The sequence below is a fragment of the Hippoglossus stenolepis genome, chromosome 4, assembly GCF_022539355.2.
Source record: "Hippoglossus stenolepis isolate QCI-W04-F060 chromosome 4, HSTE1.2, whole genome shotgun sequence".
Classification (NCBI taxonomy): domain Eukaryota; kingdom Metazoa; phylum Chordata; class Actinopteri; order Pleuronectiformes; family Pleuronectidae; genus Hippoglossus; species Hippoglossus stenolepis.
The window spans coordinates 5,548,568-5,575,289 of record NC_061486.1 but is presented as its reverse complement, the minus strand read 5'-3'; the positions used below and the strand labels follow the sequence as shown (position 1 = coordinate 5,575,289).

The window sequence follows — 26,722 nt, the reverse complement described above, 5'->3', positions numbered from 1 at the left end:
TATTAGGATTATCTTGATGCCCGGATTAAATAGTGCGGTTAACTTTTTTCTACAATTAATAACCTTGTCATTTTTATTCTGTTACAAATATAAGGGATATGTGAACATAACTATTCAATGTTAATGTGTATTAATGTTTTGTTTTGTTATAAATGTAAACATTGTGTGTGGTTTTTCCTCATTTGTCTGTTAACACAAATACCTATGAACACGTTGTATTTAAAGTTGTTGTGAGGGTGAGGTGTAGGCCAAGAAAAAAATCGAATGATTAATTCATCAGAATAAGGGAGCGGATCCAAGATTTATATTTTATTTTCTTTAACATAGCAAAGTTTTTGTGGATTTTTCAAGTAATAATATATATCTTGCTTATGTACAGTGCTGATGTCTATTATAATTATCTCATGTATGTGGTACTGATGTTAAACTAGTGTACTGAACTAGGTTTGAATATATGTGAACCCCACTTAGTATGGAAAACACCAACTACTGCACGTGTTGTGATTAAACTGCGGTGGCCTGAGTCAACCCTATTCACTGTGTATATCCACCACTAGATGACACCAGAGAACCTGATGAGTGCCCTGAGTTGGCTGAAGCTCTAATTGGAGAACTTCCTATTAAGGGCAATGAACCAAAAACATGAGGATCTGATATAATATATAAAAAGCAAACGATAAACATGGTGGATTGAGTGATTACTTGTGTCGTCCATCAGGGCTTTCGGTATTTTTATTAGGTTTTCTTTTTAGACATTTCTAAAATTGAGTTTCTGATGTCAAAAAAAGTAATTTATCCTTTAAAGAGTAGTTGAATTTTACAGTGTATTACAGCAAATGATCTGTATTTTTCCCCAGCAAACCCCACTTGAGGATATAATAGATGGACAGATAGATAGATATATACTTTATAGATCCGAAATATCAAGGGCATTACACATAGAGCAAAGTAGTAATAAACCAGATAGGAAGAATTTAAATAACTCAAAATAGAATCTAATAAACTCAAAATGTACTTAAAAACTGTACATATTCCCTAAGTAAATAAAACAAGCTGTCAGGGTGTAAAATTATTCTTAACTATCAGTGTCTAATGAGGCTTATTTATGAGGAATTAAATAATAGTGAGATTAACCTAATCCCCCAAAATACCACCACACCCCTGGTGCTTCTCCATTGGCTGGAGAGAAGTGGTCTGCAGCATCATCACTTAGCACAACTATGGGATCAGTGCAAACAAAACTTTTTATTCAACCCAAACCTCTCTGCGCCGAGGAATCAAGCAAAGTGGATTAAGGTAATGTGAACACATTTTATTTGACCACGAGATTGTGTCACAAAAAACAGTTTGAGGTAGTTAATCTTCGAGGGGAGCGACACTGACCAGTTTGAAGATTAGATTTTGCGTTTCCATCAGGACTGGAGCAAAGATTTAATCATTCCTCGGTGTACCGAAGCAAAGACGTTGTCGAGGTCGAACGTGGCCAGATTTGAAGTTAATCTTCAGGACGTATCCATGTTTGCGGATCAGAGGCTTGGCGGTGCCCTCGATCGAGCGCCTGCACGGGAGAGACGCTCAGATGCGTCAATTCAGCCGGAGACAGACCAGGAACAGGGCAGGAGGGATTTCATAATAAAAGCATTCAAGATATTTTCTTGTATCAACCAGCAGAAGAATCAAGACTGATTATTGTTACGAATTTCGCATATTGGATTGGGGTAGTTTAAATGAATGGGAATTAGTTGGATAAATAACACAAGATCAGAAGAATATATAAAAATACCCTGGTAGAGTGCTGGAGAAAAGCTAATTAAAGGGATGGTTCACCCAAAAATGGCGATGGAGGGGTGGGTGAAGTGTTTGAGTCCACAAAACACGTTTGGAGTTTCAGGTGTAAACAGCGTTGCAGCCAATACAATTGAAGTAAATGTGACCAATTCTTTAAACGTGATAAAAAACATAAAATGCCTCCTGTGGTGTCATCTAAGTGTTCGGAAGCCCTGACTTTCAAATTTGACTCAAAACAAGGTCATTGACACCAAGTTTTTAGCCTAAATGTCCTAAATGCTTGTAACATAATGGAAAAGTGTGTCTATGTTTAAAGTATTTGTACATATGAAAATTTCTGATAGAGATGAAGGTTGTGAGTAACAGTCAAGGTTGAAAACTAAAGGTGCCATCAAGGCCCTCGCTTCTTAAAACCCATTTTTATAGACTTGCTTTTTTCCACTTTACTTTTATTGTCACATTACATTATTTAAAAAGTGCTATATAAATATAATAATACATATATAAAGTTCCACGATCAGCCGCCACCACGACTAATGAAATATGATGTATAAATAAAATATATACATGTAACTACAAATACCACATGTTTTAATTTCTGAAAATACATAATTAACGGATGAAATAAATTACATTTCTCATCAAAGATATCGTGGATCGTTTCTGTTGCTGCCAACTCAGCTTTTATTGTGAAAGTTGTACCCACACATGCTGTTTTCTATTGTCGCCAGCTTGGCACCAGGGCGCAGGGTGCACGGTCCTCCTCCTCCTCCTCCTCAGTAGCAGCCTTCAATTCAAGTGTGCACCGGGAAACAAAAAGAAAAACCACGATCAGAGGGATGTCTGAGCAGTGAAACATGGGAAGCAAACCCTCAGTGGCACACCGAGGATCGTAGAAATGGGAAAACTGGAGTTCTTCTGACAGCTGCAAGTGGAGTGTGTGTTTTTTTTCCTGTTTTTTTTTTCTCCTCATCACTATGTGTGAGGAATGGATGTGGGTCGGATGCCAGTTTATTTTTGTGACGGATACCAGGACTGGCAAGTTACCAGCATGAGTTACCGAGGGCAGAGTAACTGATATCAATGTTCATTTCGACTCTGGAGGGAGGACCATGGCGAAAGGGAAGGGACTGTTATTTCCACTGCTGTACTTTATGGCAGAGTTTTGGCTCACTTCGCAGCAAGTCCTGAGAATTGGTGAGTGGGGAGACGTGTCAGTGCATTTGTGTGTTTGCTGTGTTTGCCGCAGACTCCCACATATGTGCACTCACCAGGTTTAATAAACCCTGTGATCAACCAGAGCCACACTGACCCTCATTCCCCCATTAAAATGCATAATGAACTCCCTTGTGTCTCCGATTAAAAATAGAAAAGAATCAGACTTTTGTGGCACGACCATCATTTTTTAATCTCTCATGGTGCCTGTGAAGCATGCATGCACTTTCTATTCCCTCTAAAGATAACCATTAATAAATGCAGAGATTATACATGTGGATGTTGTGCAATGATATCTCTTCAGATTGTGCAGCTCGGTTGCTGTAGGTAAGTCAGCAGCTGCAGGATAACCTTTGACTCCGTGCTCCATCAACCCAAACACACCATTTAATTCATTTAAGGCCCCGACAGTGAGCCACTGTGTGACTGCTGTGTGGGCTCCTCTGCATTTATGGTGTTTTCACGTGTTTAAATGTCGTGTATATGTTGAATTTGAACCCTCTTCTCACTGTAGTTTACACTCAAATCGTCACTGACACACAATCTGTGTGTGTAAGTTATTCAATAATGATCTTTTGTTGAGCATCCCTGCAAAAATATTGTCCTTTTACAGACGTTTTCCATTGGTTGTGATGTGCAGTATGTGCAGTACCTTTACACATCTCATTATGGGATTATATTTTCTTTTTTCTGCTCGTAAAGGAAGAACCGAGGGCAGAGAGCTGCTTGTCCACGACTCTGTTTTCATCAAAATCATGTTAATCCAGTTTGGTTGGCCAACGCCAGCCTCTCTCTCTCTCCCTCCCTCTCTCTCTCTCTCCCTCTCTCTCTCTCCCTCTCTCTCCCTCTCTCTCTCTGTTCGTCCATGTCGACAGAGCAGGTCAGCGGCAGATGAGTGATTAAGTTGGACGACTGCTGCATCTGAGAGCATGCACTGTTGGCATGACGATGATGTCTTTGGCACGGACGCATGTGAAATGGATACAGAGCTAAAGAATGAAGAGTGGGACTTTGTTCTGTTTGGCTGCTGACAAAGTTCGGCTTATTTAGACTCGATGCATATGTATGTGGACGCATGTTAAGAGTCCAGAGTTGTCTGTTGAATCGGCAAAGCTCATGACTTCACTCTACATTTGCAAACAACCCAAATTGAGCTTTTTTGCTCCCAACTTCCCCACTTTGCTTTCTGATGTAACTCTGTAACAACCAGCCTGCAAATGAATGCTCTCTCTCCTCCTCTCCCATTGGTTTCCCACTGTTCCTCTCATGGGTTAGAAGATTGCATCACAAAAATATTTCACCGAGGCCTCGGGACGCTGCTCGCCTCGATGCCCCGCAGCGACTGTGATTTTTTCCAAATTTTGCTCCACTTCTGAAGACTTGAACAAATCAGACTTGTGGCGTTGCATAACTTCAGAGGCTAATAGGCCGGTGCCACCTCCCTGCTCTGACAATCCCGATCTGTGCTCTGTATTGTTAATCTTCCTCAATCATCTATCACTCTCCCAGGCCCATCTAATCTTTGTCATTCTCCCCATGACCCACACTCATCATAATCTCTCCCATATGGTGTGTGGCTCCGTTCAATTAACATTTCTCTGTCCTGGCAAGTGTTGGCATCAGATTGTATTCACTCTTTTTCCCCCACTGGGGTTGGTAATAATGGTAAATCTCCTTCTCCAAGCCCTTAAACAACTAACACTAATCTTCTTTATGCAGAAAGTCTCTTTCCCCCAAATATGGTACTTAGGCCGCGACCAAATCTCATCATTGGGGAGAGCACGGAGACGCAGCAGCTTGCGACTCGGCCTCCACTTTATTTTGCTGTTGGTCAATTTCCTGTTTGCTCTTGCTTGCAGGTTTGATGTATTGGTAAAATCTGATTTGATTTGCACAGCAGTTTTTTAAAGATATATATCGATGCAGATTTATCTATCTTTCAGTTTAAATGTTTTGGTGGTGGGTCACAAGCAGCCGCCCAACAAACAGAGAAACCTCAGTTTACCCACATCAAACGAAGATAGTAGACGGGTTAGGGCCTCCTTATTCATTCACAGTCTGGCATGGGCCCAGGGTGGAGTGGTGGTGCTGGTGGTGGTGCTGGTGGTGGAGGGGGCGGGGGGGGTCTCACTGGGAACCGGTCCAGGATTCGGAGAGAGGGGAGACGGCAAAACACTACGTCATTGTGTTCCTCTGCTTTAAAAGAGCCCCCTTCATGTGATAATAGCAGAGTCACAGAAAATTCACAGATGAGAATCAGGATCGTTTTCTTGATTTGAACTTTGGGTTTAAACGCTAAATAGATCTGATTGTTTTTTCCTCTGTCCTCTAAGAGGCAGAGGAACAGAAGTCTCTAAAAAAAAAAAAAGAAAAAAGCATTGCCTCTGGGGTTTATCAGAATTTGCTTGCAGCGCGAGCAGAAGCTTTTGTTTTTGTGACCTCCCAGCATGCATCACCCCACAGCATTGTCTGGCCTATTAAAGATTAGATGGAAGCTCAGTGATCCTGAAAATTATATTGGAAAGTAATTAATGGCGACTATGGCAATAGTTTTCGTTTGTCTTTTCTTCAGCGGTTGCATTAATCGTGAAGCTGTGATAAAATATATTGAAAAACAAAGCTGCCCTCGCAAAAGAAAGCTGGGTTTTTAAATTGCATAGATTTTATTTTTATGTGTGAGGATTGAGTATGGATGCATTTCTGTTTTTATAATTTTACCAGCACCTTCGAGTTCAAACTTGTGATTACTAAAGTATGAATTATCCGAGGCAGCTCTGACTTGTGCATTTGCTTATAAATAGTCTATTGAGTGAGTGCATTGATCCTCGTGTCATCTGCAAACACAAAGTGTGAGATTCTTACTCCCTGTTTTATCTGCATCACTTGAAAACTGATCCCATGCAAGTTTGTACATACAGGATTTATGTATCTATTTACTATATATATCCTAATCGTGGTTTAATTTTAAAACTATTTCTCCAACATCAGAGTGGAGGCATATACCTGAGATAAGTGGGGACATTAAAGCAACACTATGTAACTTTTACTGAGCAACAGCGCCCTCTGCAGCCACACGTGCTGATGAAGTGGTTTTCATGTCGAGTCCATCAACGTATTGACTGTGTTGCCCAAACACAACTGAACGGTCGATATTACCCATGATCCTCAGCTTCCTGAACCAGAGGAGCTGCCTCGATAAAAAATACACCAAACTCTGTTTTGAATTTTTGATATATTAAAAGTTTCCTCTCTGAATATTGGAGATAAACGCTGGTTTTTAACCAGACTTCAAAGTCTTTTCAACTGGTCTACTGCTCAGCATTACTCTTGAACTTGCTGGAACCCCATCACCAACGTTAAACCCCCTTTCCACCGGTCAAAAAAACAAACATCTGGCTTTTGTCTGCAATGGGAATGGATTCAATTGGCATTAAACTCCCGGGTCAAATGGCTCAGTAGACACGGTTTTTAATCGTCTCCGGCTCAGATCGGCAGCGATGGTAACACAACTCCGGGTGAACTCATTATGTTGGCAAGACGGCGAGGTGAGAGAGCGGCTTGGTTTTCGGTGCGTCTATGTAAAAAAAGAAAAACACGTATACATGCAAATTTTGGTGTAAAAGATGTATAACATAGAGCCGGAGTGGGAATGAAAACAGAAACATTCTCCCTATGTCAATGCACCATCACACTCATGTTGAAGTTGAAGTGTTGCTCTAAGTTTCAAATGTAAACCTTTGGTTTTTGAAGGTTATCTGAAGTAGAGCAAGACAGATTACTTTGTGGACCAGAGACATTTATTTAACTGTAAAAAGTTCTTGTCGGTTTGTATTTGGGGCTCCACATCAAACACACATTTATATATCTGTTTAAAACAATTAATACCGGCTGATAAATCTATCGTCTCTTAACATGTGTGCCTGTTTGGATCCACCGCAGGAGCCAGAGGTGAAATATTGTTTCAGCGGTACGTTATTGAAGCCACTGGTTAAATTCCACGTATCAGAGACAACTCAGCGATTTGTTTGTACAACTTGTAAATGTCTGACTGAAAGATGGAGGAAAGCGTTCAACACGGCTCCGGACGTCCATGTTGACCCAGTCTAATTGGACCGTAATTGTCGGAACCTGGCGTAGAGACAAACTTAATTATTTTCTGGTCTTGTGTGCATGTGTGAGGTCTTTTAATTGAAAATGCCTGTAGAGATAAGACGATGATTTTCCTGCCTCGGTTTTCAACCACGTGAACTAATTTGAAATCAATTTGACCAAAATGAGGTGACGTGGTGTTTCTGCTTCACTACAGACGTCTGGATGGTTGATGGTGGTCATGACTGTGGTATTTACAGAGTCAGTTGAGATGAACTTAACTCTCTGATGCACAATAACTAAGCTAACATACGAATGACTAATTTCCTGATTTAGTGTATATCCACCCCAGGTACTGCATATCAATAATGTGCATTGTTCAAAAGATTTCAGTTACTTTTAAACGATATAAGTATTTTCTGTCGGCGATTTCTTGAGGCTCAACTGCAGACAAACAAGCCGTCACTACACCGTGTCTGGAAATCAAGAAACTCATTATACTTTAAGCAGAAAGTTAAGATCTTATCTCAAGTGGAAATGAGGGGAGATGAATGTGTTTCCTCTCATTGTGAGTTGTGCCTGTCAAGCAAGATTCAAAGGGGGGGAATAAATAAGTGAACAATGCAATAAAATCGTTATTGTGTTTTTCTTCTGCTGACAATGAAAGTTATGAGCGTAAATTGTTCATCTAGGTCACTTTAAATATAAAAGCCACATCAAACACTCTCACTGAGATTTTGCTTCAGCTTGAGAGCTAATGAAATAACAATATTTTATCTATGACCTATTGTAGGACTTTTAATGAGGTTACATTTATTTATCTAAACAAATTAAACAGACTGGGCTGCAATGTCATATCAACATAAAATTAAAAACCTCAGATAAAAGCTGAATTTATAAGCTAATTTTCTGTCGTGTTATTTCAGCAGATGAGCTTCTCAAATTATTTTTTTCTCTTATCAATGTTATCGTCATTTGCATTAGTTTTATTAATAAACTTTGCAGATTCATATAGAACATTTGCCTGTGTTTTAAGTGTTTGCACCAGGTCATTAGGACGCCTGTGTGATTCGAGGTCATCCGCAGAAAAACATGTGAATCAGAAAATCATGCAGCTATTTTTTTTTTGCCTCTCGCACAATTGTGTTATTTTGCAGCCGAGTGTGAGAAAAACAAAATCAGTGATCGGAAATGATGCTGTGATGCTGCCACTCGAATTATTTTTGTCCCTGAATCCTTAATAAGGTCTGTGCTGCACTTTAAAAATCAACTTTTCATGTTTAAAAACACCCTGGAGGAAAGTCACGATAAAGGTGCTATTACAGAATGTATTATTTTGCTAAATTTAGAGAGGGTTGATGTATATGTTTGCCGGATAATTTCATACTCGACAGAATTAAGGACTTTTAACAGGTCCCAGCAGCTGCTCGCTGCGGCTCGCTAACCATAATTAGGATTGGCACTTTCAAGCATGCTTTTAGTGACCAGGGAGTCCAGACAAAGCTCTCTCAGTTTGGGGTTTGAGGCGATGCTACTCCAAAGAAAAAGGTCATTCACAATCAAGGCCTCGGGGGAGAGCTTTTTAAAGGCCTTTCCTGCTCCCAAATCAATCACAATTTCACAGGCAATTCTTCAAAGACCGTTCGGGAGAGCGGTGACCTATGGCCATCTGCAGCCTCGGCGTTGAGGCGAGGTCATTTGCAAACTATTGCGACATTGAATTGGCGTCTTTATGACGGGAGTTCACGGTTCATGTAATTATTGATTTGTAATTCTGAAAATCGACGAGCTTTTAAAAAGTACCGTCCTCGCCGCCTCTCTTTGAAAAACCACGTGAATGTGGCAAACTTGAAAACTCTCTCGTTACGTCACGCGCTCGTTAATGCACAGTGACAACATGCATTTCGACCCAGAATGTATTATTTCAGAAATCCTATCAGCGAAGGCCCAGATGTTTTGAATGATTTACATTTGAAAGGCTTGAGTGGACTGGACGTGCAGCGGCATTTGTCAGCAGGGATAAAGACAGTGAATCTCACACGACTCTGCCCACCCCTCTGCAGGGGGTGACAATCCAGTGACAATCCAGCGGCTTCTTTTCTGGCCTTAATCCTAATGTTTTTCATGCTGCGCTTTATGTAACTGAAACATAAAAGCACTGTATGCAGGGCTTCATGCCTGGGCCGTGAGTAATATACGGCCATATTGCCATGAAGCCGTGGCATGCTAGACCTGTCATCTTTCTGGAGCAGCCACGGTGATGGATTAAGAGTTGGATGGTTTTCAGAATGATCTTCTCGACTCCTCCCTCCTCCTCCTCCTCCTCCTCCTCCTCCTCCTCCTCCTCCTCCTCCTCCTCCTCCTCCCCTCCTGGCACACACATCCAGCTGCAAAGTGATTGTGTGTAAAAGAGAAATTTATCTTGGAATTCAATTTTGACAGTACTTTGGTTTTTGCATTTGGTGCCTTTTAAATTTGTCCGATATTTGTTCTTCATTATCATTTTTCTGAAACAGACAATTTTAAATCTTAAACTGAAACTAAGGCTGAGCAATAAAACTAAATCTATAATTATTGCAAGATATAAAAAAAAGTCCAATATATATATATATATATATCAGTATATTGATTATGCATTGTATTAGTACACTGAGGAGGCATAATACATAATTAATAGATTGTATTGATAATCTCAACCTTCACTGAGGAGAAAAAAATCAGTTTTTAAATTTAAAAGAAATAACATTGTGACATTTAATATCAACTGATCTGCATCATTTGTGGCTGTATTGTCCGTCCCCTATAGCTGAAGCTACTAGTTGATCAATTGACCAGTTAATAATCAGTTTTATAGCCAATTACGTGCTGAAACTTCATGAAGAAAATATAAGATTTGACACTTTCCTCTCGTTACTGTTTATCAGACTAACTAAGGCCTCACTTTCAGCTCTGGAAACTTTTCATTGTCATATTTCAGACATTTTTAAAAGTGTCAATCAATTTATCATGATTATTAGTCCCGGGTCTGAATGTAAATGTGATTAAACTTTGTTTTGGTTATGAAAAGTACTTAAAATAATGACTGGACAGACATAATGTAGAAATCCCTGTTGCATGCGTGATGATTAAGTAGGTTTTAGTAAATGAAAAATGATGCTCAGTCTTTATGATACAGTTTCTACATGTCAACAGTGGCTCTGTGTTAATCCACGTGACTGTAGCTTCGCTTTGCTTTGACATGAGGGCCGTGCGATACAGCCAAAGATAAAAGATAGACAAAAACAAATCAGTTGATATTGATAGTTATCACGACAAATGTTATATCATTTGTCGTTTTATAATTTTGAATTTAATAACGGTTAATAAAGGTTGAGGTTTTAAACTTTTACACAACAAATAATTCTGCAGATCTGAGGTGGATCAATTATGTGTTATAGATCCTCCCTGTGCTTGTAGAAGGCATAAGCAATATATTGATATATATTAGACTTCTGTTATGTTGCTATTGATTCAAATTATATTGTGATAATTTTATAAGTGTTGATATTGTTTTATTGCCCTGCTTTGACCTAGAGTCAAATAAGAGTCTTTAGTCGTAACAATTAATCAATACAATCCAAATAGAAAAAAAGACTGTATAGCTAATGTTATAAGTTTGCTAAGTAAAATAATCTAACTAATAAAAATTATTGCATCAAAAGCAATAAAACAAAAGCAACTACAGCAAAACAGTTTAACACACAATTGATCTACTTCAGATTTACTCTAATAATTAATAAATAAGTAAATAATACGTGCATAAGCTAAAAAGACAACAGGTATTCAGAGAGTTAAGTATCTGTGAGTGTGTGTTTTAAGTCAAGACAGTGGTTTCACTGCCAGAGAGTCTTGGCAGTCGCAGCAGAAACACTTAGTCCTTAACCTCTTTACACTAAATTACATTATGTTTTGGAGCTTGTCTTTGTGATGCTATAAATCCTGAGCTGGTAGCCGCACATTCAAGTACGATTCCATCAAAGGCGACTGTTGTCCGGAGCAGCAAATTTAAAAAGATTGCAAATATGAGGTGAATCAATGCAGCTGTTTATCTGCAGAGCGGCAGTGAATTACTGTTTTGACATTAAAAGGACAGAAAAAGGATTTGAATGTCTGCGATGATGATTCATCACCGGGTACAGAAACTGCCCGGATGCATTAACTGCGGAGCTGTAATGAACTGAATGTTTTCCCAAACTAAATCGTTCCGCACTTTTATAAAAGCTGTTCTGTCAGCGAGTTGAAAATTAGGCCATGTCAATAGAGCGAAGTCCGTAAAGCTTTTCTGCGAAGGAGATTAAATCCTGTTGTCTCAGCCTCAGTCCTTTATTAGTATTATGTGATGGAAGGACACAAGACAATTGGTCCAAATTATGCAACTGGACGAATTCAGACTTCCGATGTTAACCTTCAAACTTTAAGAAAAAATGCTAATAATGGAGGTGAATGACTATAACAATAATAAATTACCTTCGCAAAGAATGTTATGTTTTTATCTCTGTCCATTTGTTTGTTGGTTGGTTTGTTTGTTTTCTTTTTGTCAGCAAGATTAAGAAAATACAACGGAAAGGATTTCCACAAAGGATCAGGGAAGAGCCCGTTAAATTCTGGTTCCTCCGAAACAGAGGGCGGATCGAGGAACGTTCTTTAACTTTGAGAGATCCAACAGACTCATAGATCTTGATGAAAAGAAAACATGAACATTAAGAGTCGATAAGAGTGTGAAATTTGGTGCATCTAGATTGAATTTAAGGGAACTGTCGGGCCGTGATCGCTCCACCGAGTTCACTGTCTAATCCTCTCTCCGTCCCCGTGTCTCCTCTTCCCACAGGCGGCATCTTCGAGACACTTGAAAACGAGCCCATAAGTGTTGAAGAGCTGGCCTTTAAATTTGCTGTGACCAACATAAACAGGAACCGGACCTTAATGCCAAACACCACGTTGACCTATGACATCCAGAGAATAAACCTATTCGACAGCTTCGAGGCCTCGAGGAGAGGTAAGCGTCACCTCATCTAACCTGACGTGTAGAAGAATCAATAAAAAGAAGATTGTTGCTGGCTCCAGTGTCGGTGCTGTTGTTGGTCATTTGTCATTTTCTCCCCATCTTGTCACTTTGTGTTTCTGCAGCCTGCGACCAGTTGGCGTTGGGCGTCGGGGCCGTGTTTGGCCCCTCGCACAGCTCCTCCGTCAGCGCGGTCCAGTCCATTTGCAACGCCCTGGAAGTCCCTCACATCCAGACACGATGGAAACACCCGTCGGTGGACAACCGAGACAGCTTCTACATCAACCTCTACCCGGAGTACGCGTCCATAAGCCGCTCCGTGTTGGACATAGTGCAGTACTACAAGTGGAAGACGGTCACTGTGGTGTACGAGGACGCAACTGGTGAGTGAAGATGAGAAATGGGGGTGTTGGTCCCAGAGGGAAATTTCAAATATCAGAGCAGCAGTAAAAAAAAAAAAAGCACCTCATCAGCGTTTGTGTGCTGCAGCTACAGCAAAGCAAGAAAAACAAGCACTTTAATGCTTAAACACAGCCACAAGACGAAATGTTTAAAAGTGGCAACGAGCTGGCATGTATGTATACTGTACAGTCAGCAGTCAGTTTATTAGGTACTCCTAGTTTTAACTAAGGCAGCAGCTTTATAGTAAATTTCAACCTTTTGCAGGTTTAAGTCCAGTTCAAAACATCACATGTTTTACTGCATTAAAATAGATATGAATGGAATTTGTCACTTATGGTCATTAAGAGAGATTTTGTCTAACACAGTTTTTGTGTAGGGGACTTTGGCTGAATACAGTTCACAGAGAAACGGTGCTCATGTTGTTTTCCAGCTTCACTAGTGGAAGTTAAATGTTTTATACTGTCAATATAAACACTGCAGCATCAGGAGTAATTAGTTAAGTTGAATTGTGTGTTCAATGTTACCAAAGTTAGGTGATCAGGAGTCGGGGGATCCGAGAGATCAGAGCACATCATTTATAAGGACGAGTTTGCAGCCAAGAAAAACTCAACAACTGCTTCTACCATGAGTTTTTGCCATCAGCACATGAAATGACCTCGCTGTGTGAATATACTGTTCATGTGGTTGTAGCCAACTGATGCTAGCTGCTAACTGACTCGTTCTCTTTTCGTTTGTGGAAATTACTGTTGTATTTCTTAATGTGTTTGTGTTTAGTGCCCTCCAGTGGTCACTCAGAGGAACTGTTAAAATAAATTACTCAAGTTAGCGTCATTACGAACAATCTTAAACATCCCGTCAGTATTTTCAAAATAAACGGACCAATCAGAATTTATTAGAAACATGTAATGAAGTGTACTCTTGAATATACATTTTTAAAAGGGTTTGTATCACTGTTCAACGATAAATACACCCAAGACAAGCCTACGCTAAATCTTGATTAACGCAATGATTTCTATTGAAGGTTTCACTGCCGCCTAGTGGTCACAATGAAGAACTGCAGATCAAATTAAACTGAACCATTGACGAGATATGTGGAATATGTTACGGTTAAATACCTACAGACTGCGGGTTTGTTTTGAAATATGTGACTGTTGAGTCTCATAATGTTCTTTCTTCTATTTCAATCGAAGGACTGATTCGTTTGCAAGAGTTGATCAAAGCTCCGTCCAGATACAGCATCAAGATCAAGATCCGCCAGCTGCCAACAGGAAGTAAAGACGCCCGCCCTCTGCTCAAAGAGATGAAGAAAGGGAAGGAGTTCTACGTCATATTCGACTGCTCTTACCAAACATCAGCTGATGTTCTCAAGCAGGTAAACTGCAGATACATCAAACTGTACAGAGGTCAAAGTGTTTAGCTCATAAGTTCAAACCTAAAATCCAATATTCTGTCTGAAACACAGTTTTAACTTGTAAAATCCAGTTGAATTATTGCTCCATTTGCTTTTCGCCCCATTCCTTCATTGCTTGCTGGTTTAATGTTTACCATGTGTAAGATTAGTCAAATTCCATCCCCGTCAGAAATCCTATGTTCATTTCCAAATCCAAGCCGAGCCTATTTCTGAGCCACACGTAAACATTCAGAACCAAACGCGACAGAAGATTAATTGGACGCGAAACTATCCACGAGCAAATTGTCAATGTGAAAACCATGCAAACAATACGTAATGAGCAAATTCAGAAAAACGAATGAAATCGAATTAGATGACGAGCCCCAGGGTATAAATATACATTTGGCTGAGTGGCGTGAATGGAAGTAATATTTTTCCTGGCTCGAGCAAAAATGTGTGAATCTACAAATGAAGGGAAAACTCTGTTTCCTCTTTCATCTTTTTCAGATCTTGTCCATGGGGATGATGACTGAATATTATCACTTCTTCTTCACCACACTGGTAAAGAAAATCTCCTTTCCTCTCTTTTTCACATGAAGGTTGTTTTGTTTCAACATGTGTACAACGGGACTTTGACTTTGTTCCACTGTCTTCATTAAGTTTCCTTTCATCCTGTGAAAGTCTGTGTTCACCTAGAGATTCTGTTGCCAGATTAAACTCGTGCAGATGAATTCAAACAGTTTTATAATAAGATTGCTGGATGTCTTCAGTGTCCTTGGCATAATTCCGCGGTATTATACTGTAAATATCATTTCACCATTTTAATCAACGGTCCCTTTACCCTTGCTGAATAAGTCACATCCTCTTTAACGTCTGTTTGAAAGCGTTAACTCTGCGCTGATGTTTCTTCCTCTTCAGGACCTGTTCGCCCTCGACCTGGAGCCGTACCGCTACAGCGGCGTCAACATGACGGGGTTCAGGCTGCTCAACATCGACAGCCCCCAGGTGGCCTCAGTGGTGGAGAGGTGGGCCATGGAGCGGCTGCAGGCTCCCTCCAAAGCTGAGACTGGAATGACGGAGGGGATGATGACAGTGAGCTCACCTTACATCTTTTGATGTTTTCACCCCTGTCCGTTTGTTTGTGAGCAAGATTATGCAATAGCTTCTGGATGGAGATGGATCATCACGAAATCTGGTGGACGGTTGCGGTATGGGTCAGAAGAAACCATTAAACATGATGCGGATCAGGGGGCAGATCCAGGAATGGGGCCTTTTTTTTAACACTTTCGCTAATTTCTCAGAGAAAAATTCATGGATCTTGGTGAAACAAATAATCAGGCATATTAATAGGGCTGATAATTAGGAATGTGTGAATTATGGTGCAGATCTTTATAAAAATCCAGATCTAGTGAATTTAAAGGCGGAGGTGTACGATCTACCAATAGGAGCAGCAATGCTAACGATAGCCTCACTGATGTTGACGTGACTGTGCTTATGTACTGCAGCCAACATCGATCCATCAAACTTAATAAAAACAGCCCCGTTCAAACAAATCAAATGCAATTCAATGTTCTTTAGGGGGGACTGACAAAAAAATGTTAAAAATGAATTAAATATTAGTTGAAAACAGTCAGATTTATAGACTAATGTAGACCAAAGCAATCAATTATAGAAAAGACAACAGTAAAAGAATGTTAAAATAAAAGCTATAATAGATATAAACCTATTAAAGTAAAAGATCATTACATAAAAACTAGACTTCCATTTAAAAATATCAATATTTCCAGTGCCTCTACAGACGTTGTTCCTTTTCCCAGTCATTAAACATTCAGTTTTTAACACGTGTTTTAAAAGAGTAAAGGAATAAACATAATTTCTCTGTAAAACATCTAACAATCAGTGGGAAATTATTCAAATTGATCTCCTGTGTAATATTTTATTCACAAAAACTGAAATACTCTCTATCAGACAAACTGTATTAACATGTTGCTTATTTCAAAAAGCTTCAAATGGGATTTAATCGCACACTTGAGTATAAAAGGCAACAACCCACCATGTGTGTGTGTGTGTCTGATTGTGTCACATCAGAAAGGTACTTTGGATTAAACTGCTCTGCTCACTGTGGCTGATTGTGTGGTGGCCTGTGTGATGGCTCTCCATGTAGTTTCTACAAGTAGCACTGTACATCCACAGCCCTGATTTGACAATGGTTTGTTTCCTTGCAGACCGAAGCGGCTCTGATGTTCGATGCCGTCTACATGGTGGCCTCCGCCTCGCAGCGCGCCGCCCAGCTCACCGTCAGCTCCCTCCAGTGCCACAGACACAAGCCCTGGCGCTTTGGATCACGCTTCATGAACATGCTGAAAGACGTGAGTGAGGTTTATGAATGTGTGACACCCTCCTCTCCCACTTCAGCCACCCATCCATCCATCCATCCATCCATCCATCCATCCATCCATCCATCCATCCATCCATCCATCCATCCATCCACCCATCCATCCATCCATCCATCCATCCATCCATCCATCCACCCATCCATCCATCCATCCACCCACCCATCCATTCATCCATCCATCCATCCATCCATCACAGCCTGCTGCCTCTGTTTCATTTGTTTGGGTGCAAGAGCAGAAACAATGGAGTTAGATCAGATGTGCTGAGCGTGTTTGTGACATATTTAAATGTGTCGGAGGTTTCTCAGACTCGTGGGTTACTGATGACAGCTGTCCACTGAGATCTGCAGCCTTATTCATAACGTTATAGATCTGTACGAATATTTCATGCAATAAGAACGATTTTAGACAGAATTCATTGCCCCAAACTAAATATGTTTTGTTGAAATTTCACAGCTTCACTTTTTAAAGTATAAATGGTGATATACTATGTATCCTGTGTATAAATCTTAGGTTAATAAAAATGACCTAATATGAAACATTGATCTGAGAGCAGGTGGAACGAGAACATAGTGAAACAGAAACAGATTTAAAAGCAAACACTGTCACTCTCTGTTCAGGGTTAATCATCCCAGTTTAACTGTAGAAGTGTTTTTTCTCAGCTCTTATGAGATATTGTCCAGACCAAAAGCATCAAGATTTTGTTCTTGACGCTTTGTGTTTCAATATATTCAGGGTTAAAATAAAATAAAGTGCCATGTTTCATATTAGTGTGTTGGTTCCATATGCGTGTCGTACATGGCTCTGACCGAGAGACGAGAGCTGCCGGTTGGATTGAGGACAAGTTGTTTGCATGTTGATATAAGGAGTAAAGATAGAGAGAGTATCAGATATCAAACGTTTGGGGCTGAAATCAACAGTTTGGTCTGTACAGGAAAACTAGAAAATGGAAAATGGCCTGGGAGAAAGAGGAGCGCACATCTTGTGGATGATGCAAAAGGAGAAACTGCACAAATGACTGCACAGCAACAATGTTGTCCAGGATCAATCGAGTGTCCGTAACCTCAGAGGATTCAGCACAAGATGCAACCCCCTGGTAAACCTCAAAGACATGGCTTTAGTTAAAAAATAAAAGATTAGTTCTGAAACAAAACTATATGAGCTGATGAAATAAAAAGCGACTTCTCGGAAAAAGATGCAACAAGCTTTTCGGGGGTGAAAAGGTGAAATATTCTTGACTGGCTTTAGTCAGTTAAATTCCAAGTAACGTCAGAAGTGCAAGATGGCCGCACACATATCCAGGGTATTTTACCTTCATCACCCCTTAAAGTTACTTCTATATAAAGCTACTGGAACAGGGCCTTTAAATCCAATATCAAGTTATTTTAGTTCAACTTGAATGTGTCATGAGTCATGGAGAAACTCAAACGTCACCGTCTGGGTTAATAATAGTCTCTCTTGTTATCCTGCGCTCTCTAATTAGATGTTTCTTTGATGAATGAGCTTCTCAATTGTGAGTGGGGACAGAATATTGAAGGACACGGGGGCGATGCCAGGCGAGAGCACCACAGAGCGGAGTGGGAGTAAATGAACTTTACAGACGCACGGCCTCAGCAGATATTTCTCTATAATTAGACTTCCGATCAGCATTTTTTTCTGTACACAAACACACCAAAGCACCAGATATGAGCTTCTTGTCCACTGGAGATTAACAGTTAGTCTGTGTTCAGTCTTTCACTCTATAAATACAACATCCTCTTTCCTCTTCAAGGATGTTGCAGCTGGTTTTTTTGTCAATGACCTCCAACAAGCAGTTTGCACGTTTTCATGGCTGTTTCTCTGTTTTTGCAAAAACCACTGCACTGATTTTCTTGAAACGAGGTGGAAGGGTGAGGTTCAGGCAAAGGAAGAAACCGATAACTCATAACTGTAACCCTACATATAGGGTGTTGCTCTTGGTGGATGTATATTCCAGTTCTCCTCCATGCAAGTCGATTACAAACAAATATTATATTCACAATATTTAACATTACCAGCTGATCTTCTCTAAAGCTTTCCATAAACTCTAGTTAGTTAGAGTTTGCAATCATTTAAACTGATATTGGGAACTGGTAGAAACCATGACAGCAGGTTTCTATTCATTTTAATAATTTTAATTTGTTTGATTAAAATAATATATAATTTTATAACTATATCAACAATCTTATCAAACCTTAGATTTGATCAGTTATCACTTTGCTAAACTTGAGGATTTTTGAACTTTTAAAAATGTTTGTATTTATTTTATTGTCCATCACCCATGTAACACATTCTCCATGTTTCCACTGAAGACTTGTTAAGAGAAATGACAAATCTGTACTGAATTTCTGCACAATAATCACAGAACAGTGAAATCAGACATGGTGTTTACTGGGATGCATCACTTAAAGCAAAACAAGTATCTTCTAAATGAATTGGACACTGCACAGAAACCATGTGGCTGCCTGGATGGTAGAAAATACAAAGAGAGAGAGAAAGAGAAAAGAAAACATCCAAAACAATATGCTTTACAAAATTCCCAGCAATATTATAGTGTAAAGAACTAAAGTTAAATAGGTAAAATCATGCAAAAGACCCGGTGTGGCCGTGTAAGACTTTAAATATGTTATCCTAAGTGCCCCTGACATTGAGGCTCGGCCTGCGAGATAAATTCTCCTGCAGGAATCAAGTATGTGTCACACATTTACTACTAAAGGTGAAAGTTTCACAAATTTTACCTCACAGCTTAAAAAAATAAGAATCTGGTAGCTTTGTGCTCTTGACTTTTTCTCCCCTAAAGTGCACAGATGCATGTGTAGTAAAAGCTTGAAGGGGGAGGCTGAAAAGGAGATTAGTTTTTCAATTTTTTCACAGTTTTCCTCTCTTATGTCAATGGACGCTCAGTTTCACTGCGGTTTCACTGCTGTTTCGCTGCTGTGTGGAAATCTCGCTCTCATCCTCCGCATCATCTGGATTCTCCGATCCCGAGCGGATCCATGTCCTCGCTACGTGTACAGTAATGAAACCAACACATGGTCGAGACAGAGACAGTTGTGATTGGTGAGGATTTAAAAAAGAGACTTAATGACAGGAATAAATCTGGATTTACGGGTCATGTAGGTCTCACAGATGTGTGCAATAAGACTGTGTGAAGCGGTCTAATCAAAGAGCAACTTCACCGAGCGATACCCGGTCACTGAAAAAACTCCAAATCCTGCTGTTGTCTGCTTCCAACTTAAATATTGTGTTTGTGCACATGACAATAAGTAATACTGCTCTCATAGTGATGTGCATTTCTCTTTGTTCCGATGCAAACCTTTAACTTGTGATTAGATTAACGTCGCTCTTCAGGTCGTATTGTTTCTTGCTTGTTGCACTTATTCATGACTTGTTCGGGTTCCGGTGGACTGAACTGAATTCATTTCCCTGACGACTGATGAAAGAAAGTTTCTGATTCAGGACACGGAGAAGAGGATGAAATACAAAAGGGGTCACATCTGCTTTTCTCACCTGAAATTGATTTCTAACAAAAATAGGTTTAAGAGAATATTGAGTTTGGAGTATTTTGCCTTATCCCATTGAAACTAAACTTATTACTGTGATTTTTAGATTTTAATAAGATCAATTATTGCAGTTATTCACATAAACCTTCAACAGAACATTTCCCTCTCGACTCAAAATCCATTTATTCATCCACACAGTGTGTTTCGGCTCTTTCTCTTGGTCTGTGTGTCACGGTGCCACCGACATGTTCTGGTTCTGAGAGTGCACGTGAAGCGAGGTGCACCGGAGTGAGCTTCATCACAGACTCTTTATAAATAAACATGTCACACAGATCCTCTCCAGCACAACAACTGTTTTTGGCTTTTTCTTTCAGCTGATTCTCACTAGAAAGCAGCGGTGGGATGCAACAAAATACATTTACTTTGTTACTGTAAAGTGCATTTTTCATGTATCCGTACTTTATTTGATTCGATTTATTTTCGGGTATTACTCTACTACATATAAAAGAAAATATCTGTACTTTATATTCCCCTAAATTTTGACAATGCACTTACATCACACGTGCACATTGTTTTTTTTATATTTTTACTTACTTTTACTCAAGTAGAAAGGTTATTGTGTTACTTAATTTGAGTACATTTTTGTCTTTTTACTTGTTCTAAAACATTTGAGAACTTCCCCCTACGTTTGTCACTGTTACAGCCGCTCACAGAAATCCACACGTTTCTTGTGGGAGCCACTTTCCTCCACCAGCCAATACTCGTGTTTGTGCAGAATACACAAGCAGCTCACAACAAGTTGTATGGATCATCAAAAGTAACCCAGTTTTCCAGTGATCATATGTTAATGAGGGACCAGCAGCGAGTTTTTGTTTACAGCGCTGAAGTCTTTTCATCAGCGCGGGATTTAATCACGGCTCCTCTGAATGTGATGTGGAGGCAGAATCGTGAAGATGTGGCTGAACTACACCTACTTCTGAGGTGCATGAAAAAACTGCAGTTTAGATGTGAAATGAGTTTTCAGGTCTTGGATCTACGTTCTGTCTTTTGTGCAAATTGGCCCCTTTGGCTTCACGCTCAGTTTCCCCACAGGCTGAACGAAGACTATTGATCCAACGCTTCACCATCTCCCCTCTCAGCGTCCTCTGTCATGTAATACAGATCTAACCTGACTCTTATTCAGCTGCAGCTCACTTCATTATCAGCTGCGTTCAAATATCCCTGAGCGCCGCTGCCCACCCGCTGCTCTCCTCTCAGACAGAGGCCCTGCTGTTATCACAGCCACTTCCCATTTCCACCGAGGATTCCAGCCAAAACAAAATGTCCATGAAGATGCAGTTAGCTTTTATCACCGTTAACAGAGGGCTCATCAGCTTTTATTTATTAGAATTGTTTTAATTTTACTTTCTCCAGGCGACTGTGTGACTTTGACTGTGTGGGATTCATCGGTTGTGTTATCTGCCCTCTCCCGCCACAGGCACAGTGGAACGGCTTGACGGGACAAATAATAATAAACAAGACGGACGGCCTGCGGAAAGAGTTCGATTTAGATGTCATCAGCCTCAAGGAGGACGGCTTGGAGAAGGTGAACTTTGTGACCCGCGTCTTTAGTGTCTGAACATTCAAGTAGCGCTGAACGGAGCACAGGAAGAAAACAGACAAGCAAGGCCACTGCTGGTCACTGTGTGTTTCCAAAGTGGCAGAAAGATAATTGTCTGTAAAAAATAATACAATTCACAGAAAAATAGAGATATCTTGGAATTCTGTGTCCTCGCTGAAAATGAACGTTTTGCTCTGTAGCTACTTGTATCTGTTATTATGAATGTCCCTGTAATTATCAAGATGATGCTGCTCTCGAAGCCAAAACGTTCACCATCTCTGTTGCACTTTTCAAGTTCGGGGGCTCTGTGATTAAAATGCTTTCTCTCTTATTATCTCTGCAAGACAATCGCAGGCAGCAACCGCCTGAATAAAGTGTGGAAAAAGGTCTGTACTTTGGCTGCCCCGGCAGACTAAAGGAATAACGCCACAATTTACAAATGTATTAAATTCTCTGTGACGTCGCTCCCTTTTTAAACGGTTCTGGTTTGAAGAAATGTTCAACATTCCTTCACTGGACATGAGAAGATATTGTGTTTTGCCTTTCCTCCCTGTTTTCTCTCCCCTGCTCTCGAGTCTACGTTTGTTCCTTCTCCTTGTTTTTGTTCCCTTCTTTGCATTATTTAACTTGATCATTTGACTGAGACTCACAGGATCATTGTGTTCATTCAGTTTTATTGTTTGTGTACAGATTGGTGTGTGGAACTCCCAAACAGGCCTTAATCTAACAGAAAGCAACAAGGACTCCTCCACAAATGTGACCGACTCCATGGCCAACAGAACCCTCATTGTCACAACTATTCTGGTCAGTAAAGTCATTATCGGACAGGATTTTAATCAGGCGTGTCTTGTTGAAATTAACGAACTTTCTCTTTTTGCAGGAAAACCCTTACGTCATGTATAAGAAGTCCGATAAGCCGCTGTATGGGAACGACCGCTTTGAGGGCTACTGCCTCGACCTGCTCAAGGAGCTCTCCAACATTCTGGGCTTCTCCTACGAGGTGAAGCTGGTGTCGGACGGCAAATACGGAGCTCAGAACGACAAGGGCGAGTGGAACGGCATGGTGCGGGAACTCATCGATCACGTGAGTAGCAACCGGTCGCTTTCACCGGGAGGGGAAAAGTAATTTCGAGCGAGTGGCGGCATCGTCTGAGTGTGAATTCTGTTCTGCGCCAGGTGGCCGACCTCGCCGTGGCTCCTCTCACCATCACATATGTGAGGGAGAAGGTGATAGATTTCTCCAAACCCTTCATGACACTGGGGATCAGCATCCTGTACCACAAACCCAACGGCACCAACCCGGGAGTGTTCTCCTTCCTCAACCCGCTGTCTCCTGATATCTGGATGTATGTGCTGCTGGCATGCCTGGGAGTCAGCTGTGTGCTGTTCGTCATTGCCAGGTAAAAGAAAGAACAGTGAAACAATCGAATTTGACTCACAAATGTTCAATGTTTTACCAAAAAACACACGAATAAGATTTACTAAATATGCCACTTAGCAGCAAATGATCATTTCCTACACTTTGAAGTTGTTCCCTGGTTCCTGAGGTGATAAACTCAGTTTCTATGTACAATAAGTTCAACACACATGCTAACAAAGAATGTGTTTAATACAGTTGGTGCCAATCAGAGAAGCATTAATTAACTATGAGCAGAATTTCACTTTGGTTAAAGATTGTATTTTCTTCAGTTCAGTTATGAATCATCAATCAGATTTGGCTGCAACAAGGATCAATAGATTCATTGCACGCTGGTTTGGGTCAGAAATGAAAAGACCCCATGGATTTTTTGAGGAAAAATGTCGATATCAATATTAGGCTGTCAACAATTTCTGATACAGATATATTGGCCAATATATCCATTAAAAAGAATATGATTACCGGTGTCTTTATGATGATGAAATGGAATCGAAGCTTGATATTTGATCATAAACTTTATCAATGAAAACAAAACACAAATACAACCAAATATATGGAACCTGAATTTTAAATCTTCCCTTTTCCTTGAATTAAAAGTTTTCATATCTTCAAAGATTAAAGCTGATACTGAAATGTCTGAGAGAGGCTCGTACCAGCCGATATTTCGCATTATATCATTAAAAAGAGTTGAAAAGAGGTTATGTGTAGGTCACAATCATAAACTGTTGCCACAGACTTAAAAATGTCTAATCATCATAGGTTATTTGTTTAATTCTATCAATTGTGACTGTTCTCCTTCAGGTTCACCCCCTACGAGTGGTACAACCCCCACCCCTGCAACCCAGACTCAGACGTGGTGGAAAACAACTTCACTCTAATAAACAGTGTCTGGTTTGGAGTTGGAGCTCTGATGCAGCAGGGTAGGCTGCACAGGACTTACTGGAATAATAACTCTATTATGTTTTTACTGTTGTTTTACCTTCCCACCTTCAACTGAGACGTTATTATCATGATTTATGTGTTTGCAGAATTCATAATGTGTCTGGTGTTGTCGTCTCACAGGATCTGAACTGATGCCCAAGGCCCTCTCCACCAGGATAGTGGGTGGAATCTGGTGGTTCTTTACTTTGATCATAATCTCCTCCTACACCGCCAACCTGGCTGCCTTCCTCACTGTGGAGAGAATGGACTCCCCGATCGACTCCGCGGACGACTTGGCCAAGCAAACCAAAATAGAGTACGGCGCCGTGAGAGACGGCTCCACCATGACCTTCTTTAAGGTGACCTTCTCTCCGCTGTGCAGTGAGCTGGGAAAGTCCCGGGTCAACAGTAAGAGGAGGAAGTCTGAGTTCAGTTAGCCTGACAAGTTTCACCCTTCAGCCACCAGTCATTACAGTAGCATATTTGCTGTATCAATAGAGTTCGAGGAAGAAAGAGGAAGGTCCAAGGTTATTTTAGAAACGTCCTCATAGATGCAGCCTATAAAAAAACAACCCGTGGGCAGTTTTCTCATAAAGATTTCAATGATTTATTGTTTTGCTTGCAGCACCAGTTTATCTGAATATACAGTGGAATAGAATGAACTTGGCAGATTTGCACATCCCATCGCCTGCCATGCATCAAGATGATAGCTCCAGTCAGCAGATATTTTAATCTCTGGAACATTAGGAAACATCAACATCATCTGTTCTGTTCTAAACTCCCATGAATCCTGGTTCTGATTCAACAGAAATCCAAGATCTCCACCTATGAGAAGATGTGGGCATTCATGAGCAGCAGGAAAAACACCGCCCTGGTGAAAAACAACCGGGAGGGGATTCAGAGGGTCCTCACCACGGACTACGCTCTCCTGATGGAGTCCACCAGCATCGAGTACATCAGCCAGCGCAACTGCAACCTCACACAGATCGGAGGCTTGATAGATTCAAAGGGCTACGGGGTGGGAACCCCGATTGGTAAGAGACACGAGCAGCAAATTACACGCTAACTACGATAATGAATAAATGCTCCCGACAACAAAGTGCAGGTGGCTTGTAATGGCAGAAATAATGTGTTTTAATGTTGCTGGTGTGTTGCAGGCTCCCCGTACAGAGACAAGGTCACCATCGCCATCCTGCAGCTTCAGGAGGAGGGGAAGCTGCACATGATGAAGGAGAAGTGGTGGAGGGGCAACGGCTGCCCGGAGGAGGACAGCAAGGAGGCCAGTGCCCTCGGTGTGGAAAACATAGGAGGAATCTTTATCGTGCTCGCCGCCGGACTAGTCCTCTCGGTTTTTGTAGCGATCGGAGAGTTTATTTACAAATCCAGGAAAAACCTGGACATTGAGGAGGTGAGTGTGGGCCAGTGTGAATGGCACAACAAGTATTAACACACTGAGGGGATTCGGCCCGAGAACCTTTCTACACGTCTGCGTTTGTCATTGTTGTCGTCAGAGGACTGCAGTAAATCACTGGGCCAGCAAAAAAAAAAAATTCTCACGTCTGAATGTGTTGAACTGCATTGTTACAATCAAAAAAAAAAAAAACGGAAAAACTTTTTAACGCAGAATTTAGTATTTTTAGTAGTTTTGATGTAGAGCACATGAACATTTTGTTCCCCGATTGGAAGATTTTTCATTTGAATCCCTTTCTATGACGACGGATGGTTGTCGACTGCTGACATCATGACACTTGACCATCTTGGCCTTTCTGTTTTTCGCAAAAAAAAAAACCAACAAAAAAAACAAACTGTAACACTGTCGTTTTGTGTGGAAAAAAAATGTCATTGTCCTGCCATGATGTTGTGGGGAAGTGGTGGTAAGTGGTATCTTTATGTTTGCAGTAGGTTTATAGCGCACAGACATAACAGCACTACTTCTTACCATGTTTGTGTGTACTCGTGTATTTCAAAGCCTCTTTTGATTTACTCGGTTGTGTCCGATTTGTTAAACGAATGAGTGCTCCCTCTGAATTTCATCGAGTTGCTTAATGTCTTATACTTTTGTTTTTTTTTTGCTTTTTATATCATGAAGTTCATGAACAAGCATGTATACGTTTTCGTCATGTTGGAATTGTTTCAGAATGATAAAAGTTGCGTGACAACATTACACCCTTAACCCCTTTATTTCTGGTTGTTTCGGTTTTGATCACTTGTTTTTTCTGCACGCACGACCTCTGTCTTCACTGTAACGGACACGTGATCGCAAAAACCTTCGATTTCATCCACGAAATATCAGAGAAGATCTTTGTAGACTAAACCTTCTAAAATGTGGTTTTCCTATTTTTGTAACAGGTGTCACACAACCCCAGGTTTACTTGTTATTGTTTAAATGAAATGGCCGATGCTGACCCCGATTTCCGGGAGTAAAAATTGGCAACGATTCCTCAGACGTCGTTATCAAACCCTTATGATAAAATATTTATATGTTACAATTTAACCATAAACTTGATTTTACACATAGTGGAAAATCCTGCAGATGAAATCAAATGCACCTCGTTTTGTTTCTGCATCATAGGATTTGCGTCACGTTCAAGACGATGCGGCAGAATCTCAGGTTGGATGTGATTGTTGCTTATGACAGAGGAGAGTTGAGCCAGGAACAACAATCCTTATCTAAACACACGTCTTTGTCCAATGCCACATCACGTTTGCCCGTATGGAGCAATTAGCAAATGGAAAAAGATGATTGTGATTATTATGTGGATTATTTTTGAGATACAATATGATTTCATGCATCAGCTTTAGATGCTAAGCTGGGCTGAGCTGGATGTGATCGGCCAAATATTTATATCGAATCCAATTTCACCGTTGGTTTCAGTATAAACAAAGCCCCCACGAGTTTGAATGAGATTTAAATTCAAACTGGTTAATTTAGTGGGATTGTCCAC

The 26,722-nt window shown here is 40.5% G+C and overlaps 1 protein-coding gene across 2 annotated transcripts; it reads left to right on the top strand.

The window, feature by feature from the left end:
- The first annotated feature begins 1,174 nt into the window (after positions 1 to 1,174).
- On the top strand, positions 1,175 to 25,243 carry LOC118106683 (glutamate receptor ionotropic, kainate 1). Of its 2 annotated transcripts, XM_035155400.2 has the most exons (17): positions 1,175 to 1,296; positions 2,520 to 2,985; positions 11,960 to 12,127; positions 12,259 to 12,516; positions 13,726 to 13,907; positions 14,433 to 14,486; positions 14,844 to 15,017; positions 16,151 to 16,294; positions 21,317 to 21,424; positions 21,784 to 21,825; positions 22,130 to 22,243; positions 22,320 to 22,523; positions 22,616 to 22,839; positions 23,658 to 23,776; positions 23,919 to 24,136; positions 24,586 to 24,811; positions 24,935 to 25,243. In XM_035155400.2, the coding sequence occupies exons 2-17, from the start codon at positions 2,901 to 2,903 to the stop codon at positions 25,222 to 25,224; spliced, it is 2,610 nt and encodes an 869-aa protein (XP_035011291.1). In that variant the 5' UTR covers positions 1,175 to 1,296; positions 2,520 to 2,900; the 3' UTR covers positions 25,225 to 25,243. The 2 variants fall into 2 exon arrangements, with proteins under 2 accessions (XP_035011291.1, XP_035011292.1); XM_035155401.2 differs by lacking the exon at positions 21,784 to 21,825.
- Positions 25,244 to 26,722: the final 1,479 nt, after the last annotated feature.

What these genes read in the sequence shown, in the direction of transcription:
- LOC118106683 (XM_035155400.2), top strand. Translation starts at nt 2,901, where the DNA reads ATGGCGAAAGGGAAGGGACTGTTATTTCCACTGCTGTACTTTATGGCA. An exon ending in AGGAGGACGGCTTGGAGAAG is followed by an intron (nt 21,425 to 21,783) that starts GTGAACTTTGTG and finishes TATCTCTGCAAG; the next exon opens with ACAATCGCAGGCAGCAACCG. An exon ending in TGGAGCTCTGATGCAGCAGG is followed by an intron (nt 23,777 to 23,918) that starts GTAGGCTGCACA and finishes GTCGTCTCACAG; the next exon opens with GATCTGAACTGATGCCCAAG.